Below are 21031 nucleotides of genomic sequence, written 5' to 3'. Positions count from 1 at the left end.
AGTGACTGAGGCGATCAAAGAAGCTTTATGGTTGAAGTGTCTATTTGCGGAACTCAGTTTACACCAAGGTGGTGTTACCATTTTCTGTGATAGTCAAAGTGCCATTCACTTGACTAAAGATCAAATGTATCATGAGAGGACGAAGCACATTGATATAAAGTATCATTTCATCCGAAAAACCATTGCTGAAAGAAAAGTCTCAGTTCAGAAGATCAACACTAGAGACAATCCTGCTGACATGTTCACAAAACCTCTTCCAGTATCCAAGTTCAAGCTTTGCGTGAACTTGATTGGCATTTATGAAGAATGATTTTGCCCATTGGGGTTTTTGCGGAGAAGGTGGAGCAAATTTACTATATATAAGCCGAAATTAGGCAAAGGTGGAGATTTGTAATATGGCCTTGTGGATCATGACATTTGCCATGACATAATATCCATTATAACAAATTTGTGGTTCATGACATTTGCCATGACATAATATCCATTATAACAAATTTGTGGTTCATGACATTTGCCATGACATAATATCCATTATTAGGCCAAGGATTTCTTGCTATAAATAGAGGAGTTTCTCCTCATTTGCAAACACACCAATTCAAGAGCTTTTCACTCTTGTCTTTCTTTGTCCTCCTTTATTTTATTATAGAGTATTTTGTAAGAGAGTGAATGTTGGGAAACACTTGTGTGAACCCTTTCTTTGGAGTGATCTTGTGAGGTTATTCTCTTGGGATATTTGGTAATTAGAGTATTTACTCTAATTTTGTACTCTCTTTTGTACTCTTGTTGGTATAGTGAAATTGCTTCTCTCCGCTTGTGAACGTAGGTCACCTTGATCGAACCACGTTAAATTTGTGTCTTCTTTATATTCTTTAATTGCCGTTATTATCAACTTCCATTGTCTTTGTTATTATCATTATAACGTTGTTTGGCTAAATTCTGCACTACCCGGGTTCCCGATCCTAACAAATAGTTTAATAATTAACCCTTATTCAATAAATTATTCACATACTTTCATTATTATCTCAAATTCATACTCGAAAATTGAATATTTGTGTGGGAATAGGGTTGCGACAGACGAAAGAAAGAATCTGATGTACAAATAGCACGTCGGGTTAATTGGTTTTGTGATTATTTACAAACTTGTTTTTAGTTTTATGATCCTATATTTTTTTAATACATGAGAGATTTTACTTTTACGCGTAAGAAATCTAAAAATATTATTTTCATAATTTTAAAATTATAAAATAGCATGATATACAAATAGCACGTCCCCGACCAACAGTGGTAAGTAATACCATTGCTACGTCTGCAGGAATTAGGAAGTTCCTGATCGGTTAGACTTAGACAAACAGAACCTTCTAGATCCCATAAAACACGCTCAGGAAAATCCATGATTGGTTATAATTAGGCAAAAAAGAACATTCTAGAACCCTTAAAGACGGCTACAAAACGCTTAACCCGAAGCCGTTATATATATACCACCCATTGTTCCTTCCTCCCTCCATATCTCATCATATTGCTCTTTCTTCTCAAATCATAATTTAGCTCTCTTTTCTTGCTCTCACTTAATATATATATATATATATATATATATATATATATATATATATATATATACACGTCGCTGATTAAAGCAATGGCCGGAAAAGGTGAAGGACCAGCGATCGGGATTGATCTGGGAACTACGTATTCTTGTGTTGGCGTTTGGCAACATGATCGTGTGGAGATTATCGCTAATGACCAAGGAAACAGGACGACGCCGTCTTATGTTGCCTTCACTGACACTGAACGTCTCATCGGTGACGCTGCAAAAAATCAGGTTGCCATGAATCCCATTAACACCGTTTTCGGTAAGCTTTCAATTTTCCTATCTAATCTCATACTATTTCTTCTGCTTATTTCTGTTCTAAATAGTATGGTTGTTGATGAGTGGTAAATTTTTAAAATTTTGATTTGTTGCGACGTTAAGTTTGATGAATGACGTGGTGTGATTCGTGTAAATTAGCTTGATTTGTATTCATTGTTATTTAGTTGTTAAATGGTCCAGAAGCACGTAGGAGGATTAAGCATATCTTGATACACTGTTTAAAACATATGAAAATTACCTGCAGATTTCAAGTCTGAATTTTTACCAGAACAATCAATTTGTCTGATGATTTAGTTGAGGTGTAGGCAAGTTGACATGATTTTAATCTAGTAAATAATTTAATATTATCTGGTGAATTTGCTGTGGGCATAAGAGAAAAATTAGAGAACTCTAAATCAGTGAATTTCTGGAATTGTTTTAATCGAAAAGGATATGATATCTTAATGCATGCTTTAGCCATTGCCAGATCACAGTAGTATGATTATTTTAATTAAACACGTGGTAGGAACAAATGTTACTATATCGTTTTCAGATCCTTTATCCTAGTCTTCGACTGGTTTACTCATATTTATTATTCACATATATGCCAGTATAGTTGACTACTGATTAGTCAATTTCTTTTATGGAACTTATGTGCTTTCATGTTAATTTGCTATTTGAATAGGTGTTGTGCAAATATTTTTGGCTTTTGTGCTGTAATCCATACAGTATTATTTGTGATTAAAGTTTTGTTATTTAATGCTCACTGTGCTTTACACTGTCAGATGCAAAGCGGCTTATTGGCAGGAGGTTTAGTGATACATCTGTACAGGGCGACATGAAATTGTGGCCTTTTAAGGTTATCCCTGGACCCGGTGATAAGCCGATGATTGTTGTAAACTACAAGGGTGAAGAGAAACAGTTTGCTGCTGAAGAAATCTCTTCTATGGTGCTGACAAAGATGAAGGAAATTGCTGAGGCCTACCTTGGATCAACTGTAAAGAATGCCGTGGTGACTGTCCCTGCCTACTTCAATGACTCACAGCGTCAGGCTACTAAAGATGCTGGTGTTATTTCGGGACTGAATGTCATGCGTATTATTAATGAGCCTACAGCTGCTGCTATTGCATATGGTCTGGACAAGAAAGCTACTAGTGTAGGTGAGAAGAACGTGCTTATCTTCGATCTTGGTGGTGGTACTTTTGATGTATCCCTTCTCACTATTGAAGAGGGTATTTTCGAGGTGAAAGCTACAGCAGGAGACACTCACCTTGGAGGTGAGGATTTTGATAACAGAATGGTAAACCACTTTGTCCAGGAATTCAAGAGAAAGCACAAGAAGGATATTAGTGGTAACCCAAGAGCTCTAAGAAGATTAAGGACATCTTGTGAGAGGGCAAAGAGAACTCTCTCTTCCACTGCTCAGACAACAATCGAAATTGATTCTCTGTATGAGGGGGTTGACTTTTATTCTACCATTACTCGTGCTAGATTCGAGGAGTTGAACATGGATCTCTTTAGGAAATGTATGGAGCCAGTTGAAAAATGTTTGAGGGATGCCAAGATGGATAAGAGCACCATTCATGATGTTGTTCTTGTCGGTGGATCCACTCGAATTCCCAAGGTGCAGCAGCTGTTGCAGGACTTCTTCAATGGCAAGGAGCTTTGCAAGAGCATCAACCCTGATGAGGCTGTTGCCTATGGTGCTGCTGTGCAAGCCGCCATCCTTAGCGGAGAGGGTAATGAGAAGGTCCAAGACTTGCTGCTTTTGGATGTCACACCTCTGTCTCTTGGGTTAGAAACTGCTGGAGGTGTGATGACTGTCCTGATTCCTAGGAACACCACAATTCCCACCAAGAAAGAGCAAGTATTCTCTACATACTCTGATAATCAACCCGGAGTGTTGATTCAGGTGTTCGAGGGTGAGAGAGCAAGAACAAGAGACAACAACTTATTGGGTAAATTTGAGCTTTCTGGTATTCCTCCTGCTCCTAGGGGTGTGCCTCAGATCACTGTCTGCTTCGATATTGATGCAAATGGTATCTTGAACGTCTCAGCCGAGGACAAGACCACTGGACAGAAGAACAAGATTACAATTACCAATGACAAGGGTAGGTTGTCAAAGGAAGAAATTGAGAAGATGGTGCAGGAAGCTGAGAAGTACAAGGCGGAAGACGAGGATCACAAGAAGAAGGTGGAGGCCAAGAATGCATTGGAGAACTACGCCTACAACATGAGGAACACGGTGAAGGACGAGAAAATTGGTTCAAAGCTTAGCGTGGATGACAAGAAGAAGATTGAGGATGCCATTGATCAGGCAATTTCATGGCTTGATAGCAACCAGCTTGCAGAAGCTGATGAGTTTGAGGACAAGATGAAGGAGCTTGAGGGCATTTGTAATCCCATAATTGCCAAGATGTATCAGGGTGCTGGTGGTGATGCAGGCGCACCTATGGATGATGATGTTCCACCAGCTGGTGCTAGCAGTGCAGGACCTAAGATTGAGGAAGTGGATTAAGTGGTTGATATAATATAGTACTAGTAGTTTTTCATTTTCATTGGTATAGTTTAATAGAGTACTTTGAACTGGCTTTTCTTATCATCTATAGTTTTGTGAATTTCAAACTGGTGGTTTTTCATTATTGCTGGAATTCTTAAATAGTTGCATCGATTTTAAGTTAGCAATTCTTTTTGGAGGTCTATTCGAGCTTAAATTTTAAATCCTTAGTTGAATGGACAGGTTACAAATTAACTTTTGATTGGTGGTAAGGATTGCCTACAAAACTAGCAAACACGAGTCTAGATTCAGGAGGCAAGGTCACTTAGTTTTCAAAGTTTTGGATAAAAAGATGTTTTTTTTTTTTGGCCTAACTATCAAACAAAAGGAACTTCCAAACTTAAAAGAATTTAGGCCAAATATATGTTCACCGAGTGTGAGAAAGTGAGCCGACTGAGTCTGTAGCTGCCCTGCCTTTCTGATCGTAATGTTGTTGGTTAAGTGGACACTATCTAGTAATCATAATTTAACAAGTTAATAATGTCTAATAATAATGAGTTTGATTAGAAAATCATACTGTGTTCCCGTTCACATTTTTTCCCCATCAATTGCATGATATGCTATTGGGTTTGAATAATCGACTCAACTAATAATCCAGCGCCATTAATTGGGTTAAGTTTGATTACCACCTATTGTTCATGTGTTATTTTCAAGTGATCTACTATATAATTTGAGCTTTCGTCTTGGACGAATTTCTTAAAAGAGAAATAAAATCTGAACAACAGTTACTTTTCTTAAGAAGCTAAATACCAGGATTGCAATAATATTAAGCATTGAGAGTTCTTCCAAATGCAGACATCCATCTTAAACTCTCTCCAGCGCCAAATAAAAGACATAATACTACCGCAGAAAGCTCATCAACTGCAATATTATAAAACCTTTGTTCCTGAATCTATTTCCTTTTGGTCTGTTACAAAAAAAATAATACATTTTTAAATTTGAAAACAATTTTGTTTAAACTTACAATTTTACCCTTAATGAGAAGCTTTTATAACCACACAAATACTTTGGGCCCCTTTTTGAATTGTTTAGGACCACAAATTTCAAAAATCTTCATTTTTTCTTAAACTCCGTACTCAGTCAAACAGGTTCACATAAATTGGAACGGAGGGAGTAATTTATTTACAAGAAAAAAATGTGAACTTCACATCAGAGTTTACAGTCGAGCCTAGGAGTGGCAAACGGGCGAATCGGGTTGGATATGGTTCGGGTCGAAAATGGGTAATGAAAAAAATGGATAAATCATCCGACCCGACCCATATTTAATACGGATAAAAAACGGGTTAACCGACGGATAATATGGGTAACCATATTATTCATGACTTCTTGAATACGAACACTTTTGGGAGAATTACTAGTCTTCCAAACTTGAAAAATCCCCAATTTGAGGTTTTACAAATATGAAAGTTAAACCAATTAGTTATACATTGGTTATTCATTTTCTAAATGGATGATATGGTTCTTATCCATATTTGACCCATTTTTAAAAGATAATATGGGTGGTTAACTGTGTTATTTTAACTATTTTGCCACCCCTAATCGAGCCATTGCCTGACTTTGTAAAGGTTTCAGCTTCTATTTGTATCGTTTAATTCTTCCATCGTTCCTGAGAAAACAGTCTGGGACTTCATCTTGTTAATATTGTCCGATATGTTAATAAATCATAACTCAAATTCACCTCCTCCGCTGCCCTGCTACAAATCAAAAAGTCATGGATAAAATCAAAATACAGCAATACATGGTAAAAACTTTTATGCTGAGCCTGAGTCTGACTTTGAGTTGGTCAATAATTACATATACTACCTCAGTAACTAGTTGATGAACATAAAGGAAATCTCGGCAATTGGAAAAGATGACACACCACTTAAGTGGTTTTCGTATCTCTCGATGGAAATGGCAATATATTTATTATAATTGGGTCTTCCTTTTTTTAGAACAAAATTATAAATCTTTCATATTTGACTAGTCCCTTCTCTTGGAGGAAGAGGTTTGGACTTCTATAAAATGAGGATCCTTCGTTCTTATTCAGTAACATCCACAATGTAGCCATATTGGGTTTGAGAGTCTTGTTTAGGGGAAGGACTTTTCGAGACAAGTGTTAGTGTAACACTTGTGTTTGTCCCTTTATGAGGTTATTCTCTCGATATTTTGTACTCTCTTTTATATAGTGGAGATTGCTCATCTCCTCCGTAGACAAATATCAATTGATCGAACCACGTTAAAAATTTGTGTCTAGCTTCCGCATGACACCTGATTTTTTCGGTCCTAATAGAGTGAAGTTCAAGACAGGTTTATCTTGGCGTGTTTAGTTCTAGCCTCAACGTATTTGATGATAATTATGATTGTTGTTTGAGAAATTTAACCTGAGTGCTACTCACGTTGAAATAAACTTTGTGGTGCAGATTTGGAGATATGGCCTGTTGAAGGTTATATGAAGAAGGTGAATCAAGCTTGTTTTATTTGAAAATTAAGACCAAAGGTGAGAATTGTTAGACGTTGTCATGATTTTCTTATCATATTTAGTTTTCTTATCTTTTGAAGGAAAGGGCAACATATTTACCACAATTAGGTTTTCCTTCTTTTAGAAGAAAATTATTAATCTCTCGTATTTGGCTAGTCCCTTTTCTTGGAGGAAAAAGTTTGGACTTCTATAAATTGAGGATTCTTTCTTCTTATTCAGTAGCATCTACAGTGTAGTCATATGGGGTTTGAGAGTCTTGTTTAAGGGGAGGACTTTTCGGGACAAGTGTTAGTGCGATACTTGTGTTTGCCTCTTTGTTAAGTTGTTCTCTCGATATTTTGTATTCTCTTTTATATAGTGAATTGCTCATCTCCGCCGTAGACGTAGGTCAATTAACCGAACCATGTTAAATTCTGTGTCTCTTTTGGTATATTTCTCTTTTGTTGTCTGATTTATTATCGTTCAAGTATTATTTTACTAGCTTTCGCATGACACCTGATTATTTCGATCCTAACAATATCTAAGACATAATACTGCAGCTAACGTTATATACAAGTAACTTGATGCAAACTACCTCCTTCCCCTGTTAAGCCTCTGGAAGTGATAATTAATGCTACCCCAAAGCTTTCTGTTTTTGCCACTCTGCAGAAAAGGTGTATCACAGGTCTCTTTTGGTAAACACTCGACCAACATACTTTTTTCCCCTCATTAATCATATTACTAAGAAAACAATAGAACCTATAACCTATTTCGGATCTAGTGTCAAAACTAGGAAATGAAAGATTAATTTTACAAGAAAATATAACATGGATAACATAACTTTTACTTTTTTACTTTCCTTCCGCTGCTTTGCTCTGAATCCAAACTTTACTACAGGAAACAAGGTTAATGTTAATCTATGGTATTTTTTTTCTCCATGTTAAATTGTTAATATATGGTAATGATACAAAGGTAGAAAATACAAATTCTATACTAGCATAATGTGAGAAATTTGATTTATTGCCATTCCTGGAAATATTTTTAAATTTTTATCAAATAGCATGAAAATAAATAAACTACAGTTATTTGCACAACGATGAAAGCTTTATGTATTTGAAATGGTGTCCCCCTCCTCTTGTCCAACACTTCGTAGTCGTTCTGGTATATTATTAAAAAATTCTCTTCGTGGTTGTTGACATTTCGTCAAGAGGATCAAATTATCAAAAGACATTCCAGGAGCATAGGATTTCATGTTGCTAAGATGGATTTTACTCTTTTGTTAGAAAGTAAAATCAATAATTTCAACCTATTAAAACTGGATGTTACTGCTATCTCACTTGGTTCCTAACAAGTCGTATTAAATCACATGAAAATGAACTATATTTACCCCTTACAGATGCTAACATTAGCTACTCGCAAACCCTGTCAACACTGAATACCCACAATTCAGCTCTATTCCGTCCTCTTATAAGCCACTAAATGTACCTTTTCCCAAATTTGTCAGTCCTATACTTGCCCCTCCCTCACTGAAATAACAAGGAAAACTTGATTCCTATTATAATTTTTGAATTGGCTTGAGGTACCCGTACGTTTTTTCAAAGCATGACCTGTAATGTGATAATAGACACTTCCAACTAAGCAGTGCATCAATGTGTACAATCACTCAATCAGGCATGTCTCATATACCAACACACTGAAGTATCTATTATTCTTTCTGGAGTAGGCTGCTGGGCATATAGACTGATCAAACAGTTGGATTTTTTTCATTTCCTATTTTTCCAGTTCAGTGATTATAGGATGGATATTTTTTTATTCTTTTTCCAAAATAAATAAATAAGCCCTCATGGCTTAGTTCTAGTGGCAAAGGCTGAGGGACTTGTGACTCAAGTCAAGGTTCGAGCCATGCAAACTAAGTCCTTATTTAAGTAGAGAAGGGTAGAGGTGCCGACTCATTATCCCCGACATTCGAACACTGCGGTTGGTCCAGACAAATTTCTCGATCATCAAATAAATAAATAAATAAATAAGGTGGTCATTTCTTAGGTTGGAAACAAGTCTTATCATACAAAACAATTCGGTTAAGAGTCTTTGAAAAAACTTATCATTATTATCAATATGGAATATAAAGTTCTCTAATGACCTAACTTAATTAACTCAATATATCTTATGGATACAAGTATTTTATCTCACCAGGTATATTTATTGGGAATAAACCCCCACAAAAGTAATATTCACGATAATAAAAGCGCAATAATAACGTAGAATCAAGATACTATAATTAACAAGAATAAAAGAGTGACAACGACACCAAGATTTTTACGTGAAAAACCCTTTTGAATAAGAGAAAAAACCACGGCCCCGAGATGAGCAATTGATATCACTATAGCAAGGAATTTTATACTTTGTAGGTCTGAGTAAAATACTCCAAAGACCACTACAACACTCAAAATAAATAACCCTCTTTTAATATTCCCACCTCACTACAAAATCGCTCACTCTCTATTTTTCTCACAGACTATTTTCTTATACCCTGTCTGTAAAACCCCACTCTTTCTTTCTAACTCTCAGATATATTTTTCCTCTGAGATTGGTGTATAAAATGAGAGGTGAAACTCTTCTTATATAGAGGGGATGACTGCCCCAATTAACCAATCGGAAGATTGGATCTCACTTTACAACTTGCACTATGCAATTTGCAGTGCAAATTGGTTGCCAACTATAAAACTTGCTCTTGCCATCATTAGATTTTCTTTCTTTTCTTTTTTCTACACATGGGTTTGGACCCCATGAATCTCCCCCTCCAGACCCATTCACTTGAAGGAGGTAACACCGGACTTCTAGCTTGAGTGCATGCCGATAAGTTCTTTGCACAATTCGAACTTATCTCTTGGTACCACCTTGGTCAACATATCTGCGAGATTCTCACTTGTAAAAATCTTCAAGACTTTTAGAGATTCATTCTCTACCATTTCTCGAATCCAGTAATATCTCACGTCGATGTGTTTGGTCCTTGCATGGTACATAGAGTTCTTGTTAAGGTCTATTGCACTTTGACTGTCACAATAGATGACATACTCCTTCTGATGCAATCCAAACTCTTGAAGGAACCGTTTCAACCATATCATCTCCTTGCCAGCTTCAGTAGCGGCAATATACTCCGCTTCAGTTGTAGAGAGTGCGCCACACTTCTGCAACCTTGACTGCCATGATATAGCTCCCCCTGAAAATATAAGCAAATATCCAGCAGTGAATTTTCTGTTATCAATGTCACCTGCCATATCAGCATTTTTATAGCCCTTTAAGATTGGATCAGTTCCTCCAAAGCACAAACAATCTCGCGTGGTACCTCTCAGGTACCTGAGTATCTACTTGACTGCTTCCCAGTGTTCTTTTCAGGATTTTCAAGAAACCTGCTGATAACACCAACTGCGTGAGCAATATCAGGTCTAGTGCATACCATTAAATACATCAAACTTCCGACGGCAGAGGAATAAGGAACTTTGGTCATGCTTTCCTTTTTCCTCCATTATTATAGGACACATCTTCTTGCTTAACTTTAGATGATTAGCAAGAGGTGTACTTACTGGCTTAGTATTCTTTATGTTGAAGCGTTCCAGTACACGTTCAATGTACTTCTCCTGAGACAGTTACAACTTTCTGCTTGTTCTCTCTCGAACTATCTTCATACCCAGAATTTGTTGTGCTGGGCCCAAGTCCTTCATATCAAATGACTTGGACAAAACTCCCTTCAACTTTGCGATCAACCCCTTATTTTTCCCTACAATTAACATGTCATTCACATACAACAACAAAATAATAAAGTTGTAGTCTAAAAATCTTTTGAAGTATACATATGGATCAGAATATGTCTTTGTCTAAGTTTGACTTTTCATGAATGAGTCAAACTTCTTCTACCACTGCCTTAGTATCTTCTTCAACCCATAAAGACTCGTATTCAGTTTGCACACCATGTGTTTCCTTTCAGCTACTTCAAATCCTTCTGGCTATTCCATATAGATATCCTCTTCCAAATCTCCATGAAGAAATGCAGTTTTCACGTCCAACCGATCCACTTCAAGATCAAGGCTAACTGCTAAGCTTAAGATTGTTCGAATAGAAGTCATTTTGACAACAGGTAAGAAAATTTCATCAAAATCAATACATTTCTTCTGATCGAAGCCTTTTACCACCAATCGAGCTTTGTATCTCACCAGCTTGCCATTTCCATCTTTCTTGAGTTTAAAGACCCATTTGCATTTGAGTGGTCTTTTACCCTTTGGAAGTTCAACCAGCTTGTACGTGCTATTTTTCTGTAGAGATTCCATCTCTTCTTGCATGGCTTTCATCCACTGGTTCTTTTCTGGATGGGACAACACCTCTTTAAGACTTTCTGGCTCCCCTTCATCACTGATGGGGATATACTCTGTGGAAGGGTACCAACATGACTCTACCCTTGGCCTCTCTGATCTCCTCAGAGGTTGAGGTTGTTCTTCTTCCTGAGTGGGGTGCTCCACTTGCTCGACACCATCATCAAGTTGCTCCTCCAGCTCAATAACCTCATCAAGTTGTTCCCCTGCTCGACAACCTCGTCGGTCGTACTTTCTGCACTTGTGAGATAGTTAGAAGAAGAAGGAATGGTAACAAGGTTAGGGATTATATCATTCTTTGTCTTCTCTGATTGATCATCTACAACTCCAACTTCACTTTCTCGGAAGATTACATCTATGCTTCTAATGACCTTCTTCTTTACAGGATCCCACAATTTATACCCGAACTCTTCATCTCCATATCCGATGAATATACACGGAACAGATTTATCATCCAGCTTTGTTCTCTACTCCTTTGGTTCATGTGCAAAAGCTTTGCAACCGAACACCTTTACACTTCCTTGTTGATCCAAACTCTCTCTGGGATATCAAACTCCAATGGAACTGATGGACTCCTATTAATTAGGTAACAGGTTGTCTGAACTGCTTCACCCCAGAATGACTTAGGCAGTTTAGCCATTCTGAGCATGCTTCTCACCTTCTCAACAATGGCGCGGTTCATCCTCTCGGCTATGCCATTGTGCTGTGGGGTTCCAGGAACTGTCTGATCCCATGACTTTAATAGTACTCTTCAAATTCCCTTAAAGTGTACTCACCTCCATTGTCACGTTGGAGATGCTTTAGCTTTTGTCCTGTCTCCCTTTCCACCAGAGCATGAAACTTCTGAAAAACTTGAAACACCTGATCTTTGGTTTTCAAAATATAGACCCATAATTTCCGTGAAGCATCATCAATAAAATTAACAAAATATTTGTTACTGCCCATCGATTCAATTTTCATTGGACCACAAATATCAGAATATACCAAATCAAGTATATTTAATTTTCTTTTAGACGATGTCTGAAATGAGACTCTATGCTGCTTACCAAATAAACAGTAGTCACAAGGATTTACCGTTGTACCTTTGGCATAAGAAATGAGTGATTTCTTAGAAAGAATCTTCAATACGTTCTCACTCATATGACCCATTCTTTTGTGCCACAAATCTGTAGAAATCTCATCTTGTACCGCGTTGAATTCACCTTGGCATGTTTCTTGTATCCATCTCGGTCTAAAGCAATTCTTGAGATCAAGTTCATCAACAAATCAGGTACACGCCGCACGTCCTTTAGAACCCCGCAATCTTTGAGTAACTTGTGTTACCCATTCTCACAGTGCCAAATCGCCTGCTACATATCTACAAAAAAGATCTCTTACCGGTGTGGCATGGTAAAATAATGTTGTATCAACCACCTATTCTGACTCTGGACCTGAGAAGTGCATGCATTCCTCTTCTTCATTTATAAAGAGTACAACATTATCATTGTTTTGAACTATGGCGGTTGTGTTATTGTCATTCTTCTGGCCACTGCTTTCACCTTTGCCCTTCCTTGGATTTGGGCAATCTCTTTTGACGTGACCTGGTTGATCACAATTGTAGCAATTTCTCACTCTTGATTTGGATCGGTTCTTAGACTTCCCACGAGCTCTGGATCTACCATAGTTGCTCGAACTCCTTTGATAACTCCTGCCTCTACCTTCTATGATGAGAGCATGTCATTTCAAATTTCAAACTTACACCGAACACGTCTAAACAACTCCGAATCACCTCAAATTTTGCACACAAGTTCCATATGACATAACAAACCTATTCCAACTCCCAGAAAAATAATATGAACCTGATAACTTCATAGCCAACTTTCGGTCAAACCTATGAACTTTCCAAACCTTCAAATTGTCAATTTTCGCCAATTAAAGCCAAACCCTTCTAGAAACATTCAAATACAAACCCGATCATATGTCCTAGTTCAAAATCATGATCTGGACCCAGCAGAACCAAAAACAATTCGATCCGAGGTCAAATACACAAAAGTCAAAGTTTGTCAACTCTTTCAACTTAAAGCTTCTAAAATAAAAGTCATTCTTCCAAACCAAATTCCGAACCATTCGAAAGTCAAAATCGACCATACACGCAAGTCATAATACCTCATATGAAGCTACTCAAGACCTCAAACCATCGAAAAAAATACAAATGCTCAGAACGGCCAGTCGGGTTGTTACAGTTTCCTGCCTCAATTTGCTATGCGTTTTCATGTATCCATGCTTTTATTTATTGAACGTCTTTAGTTGATTATTGTTTTTATATGTTGTTAGTTCTCCTCTTTTACTTATCATATGTCTTTACTTATTTAATTGCCTTGCTTAATCTATTTCATTTTACTATGTACATTAAATTTTCTTAGAGACTTTATTTGTTTAGTTCCCTTTTTGCGTTATGTTCTAAGATACGTTATAGCTCGTTATAATATTATGACATGTTTATGATATTGGTAACGAGTTGCACGCCGTAACGGTATTGAATTTATATATGGGATCGGGTTTTCACGTTGCAACTATATTGAGATTATATATAGGAATGGGTTGCACGCCGCAACATTATTGATGCTATATATGGGATCGGGTTGTATACCGGATCAGTAGTGATATATATATATATATATATATATATATATATATATATATATATATGTGTGTGTGTGTGTGTGGGGGGGGGGGGGATCAGGTTGCGCACCTAACAGAGAAGTTATATTACGATTATTCTTGTTTGTTGATTTCATTTCCGTGTTGTGTTGTGAATCTGAGCATATATGATATTATGGGGCCTCTGTTGTGTATTTCTTAATCTGGTTTCCTTGTTAATTGATGCTTCTCTATTCCGTTATTGTTTTCTACTTATGCTTGCATAAGTTTATAGTGAGTGGCTTGTTATAGCCTCGTCACTCCTTCATCGAGTTTAGGCTCGATACTTACAGAGTACATGGGGTCGGTTATACTCATACTACATTTCTGCACTTCTTGTGCAGATTCTGGTACTGATCCCAGCAACGCTTAGTGGAGATTTGCCCGGATCCGGTTCATTAAGAAACTTGAGGTAGAGCCGTACAGCGTTCGCAGGCCCTGAAGTCCCCTTCTTATCTACTATACTATACTGTTTATTTTATTTCGGACATTTATATTTTATTTCAGACTTTGTTTGTAGTACTTTTGGCAGCTCATGTACTTGTCACACCAGTTTCTAGCTTTAGGCTAGACTGCGTTGGTTTCAGATTATTATATTACAAGTATTTCAGATTTATATTCTTAATCATTTGCTTTTAAGTTGTTAAAATGAATAACTGATTAGTTAATGTTGGCTTGCCTAACAAGTGGATATTAGGCGCCATCATGATCCCGTGGTTATGATTTTTGGATCGTGACAATTTATTTATTTCATTGAATATGTCAAGATATTCCACAGATTGTGAGGGAATTGTTTTGTCATATCCTTACTTTGGAAAGGAATAAAGTGATCTAGCTACTATCTTAGTTTATTACGTAGTATAAACTAGATTAACTCATTCTTTAATGATGGAAATCACCGATTGCGATTAGTAGCAATGGGTACTCCACAAGGTGCGTAGTAGGTGTAACTACGAAAACAATATCGCTACTGTATTTAATTAACCCTTTATCCGAATGAATAACTAATGACACCAAAAAGCAAAAAGAACTCACACTTACAACCTCGTAATACACTTTTAATCATGGGTTTTAACTAAATTTCAATTCAAGTTGCTTTATTATAAAGAAAGAGTAAGTAGTATGTTGATTACAGTAGGTCATGACATCACTAAGGGCAGACAGTAGCGGTGTGTACCCAACAAGGTACGTAGTTGGTGTAGCTAAAAATTAGGAAATGAATAAATAGCAACTGCATTCAGGGCCGCTATAGGGTAAAGCTTCTAAAGTATTTGTTTGAGACCCCTAAATTTGGAGGCTCCATTTATTTAATATCAAAATAGATTTATAGGCTGTTTTAGAAAAATAATGAGTAGTTTTTATCTTGAAAATTAGATATTTTTTTATAAAAGGAAAAAATAAATGTGTAACTAATTAAAGTGAGCGTAATACTACGTAGTACTAAATCATATTTTTACACTATTCATTTTCTTTCTTGGTTTGTCCAAGAGTTAATCGCTCGTATAACTTTATACTCTTATATATTCTCTTTCTTGCTTTTTTCGGGTTTAAGTCCGATAACTTAGTAGGAGTAGTATTATTCGAAAACACACATAGCTTAAAAGTACTATTGATATCATATATCGTGCATTCTTTTTTGTTTTTTCCTGAAGTTTCAAGCATTTTATGTTATTGAAGGAGCAAAAAGATATCTTGAAATCAAGTCATCATTTTTCTTGAATTAAATTCTATTATTATAACTTTCAAGTGTTATTATCATCTCATTTTATTCTTACTTCATAGTTATGTATTGTCTTTTATTCATTTATTAGAATTTAAATATGCCACGAAATATATGAATCAAGTTGTTCAAAACTAAAATAAAACAGTTAAAAACTATTTTAATATTGTCCAAAATATTTTTAGGAGAGATCGATTATAAAAAGTTATTAATAATTTTGTATCTCAAAATATTAGAAAAATAGAATTCATATATATATATATATATATATATATATATATATATATATATATATATATATATATATATATATATATATATATATATATGTGTGTGTGTGTGTGTGTGTGTGTGTGTGTGATTTAAAAAAAAAAAATAAAGTTTAGGACCTTTTATCAACATTGGCTTTAGACCACAAATACTGTTAAGCCGCCCCTGACTGCATTTAGTCATTCATCCTAATGAATTTACTAATTACACCAAAAAGATAAAGAAAAAAATATTAGAACAAGAAACATACTATGTACCTCATAACGCAGTAGTATTATCTTGGGGTTCTCCTAAATTTTTAATCAAAATTGCTTTATTATTACAAAGAAATAGTTAAGTAGTGTGTTGATCACATTGCAAATTTAACGGAACGACCTAATGTCTTATCATTCTTCTCTTGCTTGGAAGAAAGGTGTGGGCCAAACGTCACACTTTAGATTTTTTTTGTTTTTTAAAAAAATTTCTAACTAAGGTACAGTCCTACATGAAAATGATGAATTAGCATGAAGATGAATATGACCGGGGAAGAGAAGAGTAAAGAGCTATTATCTTGGTCAACAAGATATTAACAGTTGAATTTCGATCCACAGTGATTTTATAAATTATAACTAAATTATGCAAAATCGCTAGAAAACCCTCCAAGATGTATAACTTAAGGAGTTTAATTAACTTTTATTTTTACACTAACATATCACCTAAAAGATACTACACGTTAAATTATCAGTTAAATTACATTGATAGTATAAATATTTTTCATATTGTCACTGTGTATAAGTAAACTTCGAAATATGTAACTTTCTGGTTACAGATACATGGGTATTCTTGGAAAGAACATTTAGTGTTATGAGTAGATAAGGATTTACTGAATAAAATAGACTTTAGCTACACTCTTATCAACTGGTGGGATATCTCTTTCCTAGTGATTGTTTTTTTTTCCTTTGGCTGCAGGTTTTGCTTCACAGTAATGGGAATTTAGACAACTATTAGTACCTAAATTATTAACCAAACAATATCGTCTAAACATGTCTATATAAGCATATCTCATAGGCTCCTCAAATATAATTCCATGCAAGGAAATCATATATTTTCACAGTACATCTCTCTTACTTTCCAAATATAGAAAGTTACAGAGCAAAAGAGAAGAAACATGAGCGCTTCTATTTTTTCACCACAATCAATTTTACTTGCTATTTTCTGCATCACTTGTAGCATTTTTTTATTTCCAGAGTTTGTCACTGCTGGTGTTACAAGGCATTACAAGTTCGATGTAGGTTTCTTTAGCTTAATTATAACGTTGTAACTCTTAAAAAATTTAGTAAATGATCAATTCCTTCTGTTTGATGTTTGCAGATAAGATTGAAAAATGTGACTAGGCTATGCCAAACAAAGACAATTGTGACTGTGAATGGGAAATTCCCAGGGCCTCGTGTTGTTGCTAGGGAAGGTGATCGTGTCGTGGTTAAGGTTGTTAATCACGTCTCCAACAATGTTAGCTTCCATTGGTATGAATTCTTAGCTTTTAACATTTTTTTATTGGTACACTACTTTCAATTGGACAATAATTAAATTAGCTACTAATATCCGGTATTTACATACGAGGATCTAGAGAATCAGTTTGTTCAAATGAACGTGATATTTTTTTAAATTATATGTACTTTTTTTAAAATTTTTGTATTACGCATACATCATCGTTCACACCAAACACAACAAATTCAGCTAAATGTTGGAAACTCGCCCTATGCTATTGTGGCCAGCGTTATAGCAATCTATAATTGTGTCCAAACAGGCATGGAATTCGACAAATTCAAAGTGGATGGGCAGATGGACCAGCATATATCACCCAATGCCCGATACAAACTAGCCAAAGTTATGTCTACAACTTCACCATTACTGGCCAAAGAGGAACTCTATGGTGGCATGCTCATATTTCATGGATGAGAGCTACACTTTATGGACCTCTTATCATTTATCCCCAGCATAATACTTCTTATCCATTTGCCAAACCCCACAAAGAAGTTCCCATCATTTTCGGTAACATCAAATATATGTCACTCTAGCTATATTATAATTGATATGCCCGACGATGTAAAAGATATTTTACTTATTTAATATGCATGCAGGTGAGTGGTGGAATGCTAATACCGAGGCCGTGATTAATCAATCACTTGTAACTGGAGCTGGACCTAATGTCTCTGATTCATACACTATTAATGGTCTTCCTGGACCATTATACAATTGTTCTGCGAAGGGTACTTACTAGTTTTTAGAAGTTGATACGTTTTAACTTTTATATACTATAAGTAGGTGAATTGAGGACATGTTTTTATGATGCATTCTGCAGACACATTTAAGCTAAAGGTAAAGCCTGGAAAGACATATATGCTTCGTATGATCAATGCTGCACTCAATGACGACCTTTTCTTCCGTATAGCTAATCATACAATGACAGTAGTGGAAGCCGATGCAGTTTATGTCAAACCTTTTGAAACAGATACCATTCTCATTACACCTGGACAAACCACAAATGTCCTCCTTAAAACACATCCTAATCCCCAACAGACAACTTTTTTTATGGCAGCTAGACCATATTTCACTGGCCAGGGCACATTTGACAATTCCACAATTGCTGGAATTCTTATGTATGATAATGTATCTGCAAGTATTAGCTCATCATCTAACACTTTGATTAAAAATCTTCCAATCCCAACTCTTCCTCCAATTAATTCCACTTCATTTGTAGCCAATTTTACTAATAAGTTTCGATCTTTAGCTAATGCTCGATTTCCTGCTAACGTCCCCCAAAAAGTTGACAAACATTTTTTCTTTACCGTAGGTCTTGGAAGTAACCCGTGCCCAAAAAACCAAACTTGTCAAGGTCCTAATAATTCCTCAAAATTTTCTGCTTCTGTTAATAATGTTTCTATGATTCTCCCTACCACAGCACTACTCCAATCCTACTTCAAAAAATCAAATGGCGTATACACTACTGATGATTTTCCAAGTGTCCCTCTTGTGCCCTTTAATTACACTGGCACTCCTCCAAATAATACTCATGTTTCTAATGGCACAAAAGTTGTGGTACTTCCGTTCAATACTTCAGTGGAATTGGTAATGCAAGGCACTAGCATTTTAGGAGCTGAAAGTCATCCTCTTCATCTTCATGGCTATAATTTCTATGTGGTTGGTCAAGGTTTTGGTAATTTTGATCCTAAAAAAGACCCAGCTAATTACAATCTTGTTGATCCAGTTGAAAGAAACACCATTGGAGTTCCATCTGGTGGTTGGGTAGCCATTCGTTTTCTAGCTGACAATCCAGGTATCATTTACTTAATAAACTCAACTTTGAAATGAAAAATGTCGAGTTTAATTATATGCATTAATGGTATACAAATATTCACATAATCATGTTATTTATAACATAATTATAAGCAAAAGACTATGATAAACAGTAATTCTATAACCTGCTAAAAATGGTAATTAGCCTGCTATCACCCACACTTGTGTAAAAAACAAAATTCACATCAAGAAGTAGGTTTGATTGTCTATTCTTTTGATATATATCAGACATTGCATTCTCCGGATAGTTTAAATCGAAGCAATTGGATGTCCAACTCGGACATATATGACATGACCGATAAATAGACCCACCTTTGTTATTTATTCCATACATCACACTAGCATGGAATATGATTCACTTTCAAGATGCCTTTTTTCGTGGTGAAATGGTAGACATATTATTAATATATATAACTAAATTTTTTTCTGCTAAATGTGATTGAGTTTAACTTTTGTAATAGTAAAGAATTGATCATCTAAAAGATACTCTCCGATTAGTAACATGAAAAATACCGCAGGCTATCTATTAAAATATATGCCGGTACTACTTATAAAAGTTCATAAAAGGTTAAATCCATCTGATTAACTTATTTTTCTTTGTTGGTGGTATATATGTGTATGAACAGGAGTATGGTTTATGCATTGTCACTTTGAGGTGCATCTGAGTTGGGGTTTGAGGATGGCTTGGCTGGTATTAGATGGAGAGCTTCCAAACCAAAAGTTGCCACCGCCGCCGGCTGATCTTCCCAAGTGTTAAACATTCAGTTTCAATTAATTCCTCCTCTGACGTTGTTCTTCTTTCAATAATTTATACGTCTGTTTTTGTTTTTCTGCATGTGCACTTGTGTGCTGAGTTTTATTATTTGAGGTTTTTCTTTTTCATATAAGAATCGTCTACGAAATGTGAAACGAAGAAGAGTGAATTGGAGATTTTGTTTATGTTTTTTTTGTCGGAAACACTTTTATCCGATGAATCAATTTAAAACAAATTAAATTTTAAAGTTTTCTTAGCAATGTATTCCCTAAATTTTTCGTTAACATTTCCTAATTAAAGCGTGCTTCATGCACTCCCACATTTGTCAACTTATTGACAAATTCCTCTATTTTGACGTTTTCTTCTTCTGGTTCCTTAACGAAGATCCATATCTTGTGGAGTAACAAAAAATGATTTTAGACAAACGCCTAAATTTGCTATGCACCAAAAATTTTAGCAATCTTGCGCCTCATTGATATGTCAAATAACGGGCAAGTGTTTGGAGCTCAGCCACTCCAAAGTCCAAACTTGGCGATGGCCCGAAAAGGATTGGTTACTCGAACAAGACTAGTCTTATGGTCTAAACTTGAAGGAAGTACATAGTTGTACCCCATTTTGAGCTTTTAGATAATGAAGGCTCCAAACATTTCGTTGTCATCCTGGTTCCACTACTAACAAGTATAATACACCAAATCCTTAATTTCTTTTTATTTTCTGATAAAGTGGTACTGTCTCGGTTATCTTATACTTTCTTTGGATATGCTATCAGATATTTGTTATCTTTCACCATCACAGATATTATATGGTATTTCCATCAAGGCTTATGTGATGAAAACAAATTCATCTAGCTAGCATTTGTTTGTCTCAACTGGAAAATCTAATTGCCCATATATAATATTCATTACTATTAAACCATTTATACCTTTAGGTGCTGATACCTGACCTCTTATTTTGGTTTTTTATGAATGAACAGTAGGCCTAGGCTAGAACCTCTATAAATATTCCTCTTCAATATTTGGGATTATTTGGGACTAAGGTTTAAGTTTTACGATCACACGCCAT

At 35.7% G+C, this 21031-nt stretch overlaps 2 protein-coding genes across 2 annotated transcripts; both read left to right on the top strand.

Moving 5' to 3' along the window:
- Positions 1-1574: 1574 nt before the first annotated feature.
- On the top strand, positions 1575-4527 carry LOC104089550 (heat shock cognate 70 kDa protein 1-like). The gene is made up of 2 exons (XM_009594481.4): positions 1575-1850; positions 2632-4527. Exons 1-2 carry the CDS (start codon positions 1637-1639, stop codon positions 4362-4364), a joined length of 1947 nt encoding a protein of 648 aa, XP_009592776.1. The 5' UTR covers positions 1575-1636; the 3' UTR covers positions 4365-4527.
- Positions 4528-16928: 12401 nt separating this feature from the next.
- On the top strand, positions 16929-20216 carry LOC104098136 (laccase-2-like). The gene is made up of 6 exons (XM_009604804.4): positions 16929-17146; positions 17230-17381; positions 17666-17910; positions 18000-18128; positions 18221-19195; positions 19842-20216. The coding sequence occupies exons 1-6, from the start codon at positions 17027-17029 to the stop codon at positions 19970-19972; spliced, it is 1752 nt and encodes a 583-aa protein (XP_009603099.1). The 5' UTR covers positions 16929-17026; the 3' UTR covers positions 19973-20216.
- Positions 20217-21031: the final 815 nt, after the last annotated feature.

The sequence above is a fragment of the Nicotiana tomentosiformis genome, chromosome 6 (genome assembly GCF_000390325.3).
Source record: "Nicotiana tomentosiformis chromosome 6, ASM39032v3, whole genome shotgun sequence".
Taxonomy (NCBI): Eukaryota; Viridiplantae; Streptophyta; class Magnoliopsida; order Solanales; family Solanaceae; genus Nicotiana; species Nicotiana tomentosiformis.
The sequence above is the reverse complement of the archived record's forward strand: the minus strand, read 5'-3'. Positions and strand labels throughout refer to the sequence as shown.

What these genes read in the sequence shown, in the direction of transcription:
- LOC104098136 (XM_009604804.4), top strand. Translation starts at nt 17,027, where the DNA reads ATGAGCGCTTCTATTTTTTCACCACAATCAATTTTACTTGCTATTTTC. An exon ending in CAAGGCATTACAAGTTCGAT is followed by an intron (nt 17,147 to 17,229) that starts GTAGGTTTCTTT and finishes TGATGTTTGCAG; the next exon opens with ATAAGATTGAAAAATGTGAC. An exon ending in ATACAATTGTTCTGCGAAGG is followed by an intron (nt 18,129 to 18,220) that starts GTACTTACTAGT and finishes TGCATTCTGCAG; the next exon opens with ACACATTTAAGCTAAAGGTA.
- LOC104089550 (XM_009594481.4), top strand. Translation starts at nt 1,637, where the DNA reads ATGGCCGGAAAAGGTGAAGGACCAGCGATCGGGATTGATCTGGGAACT. An exon ending in TCCCATTAACACCGTTTTCG is followed by an intron (nt 1,851 to 2,631) that starts GTAAGCTTTCAA and finishes TTACACTGTCAG; the next exon opens with ATGCAAAGCGGCTTATTGGC.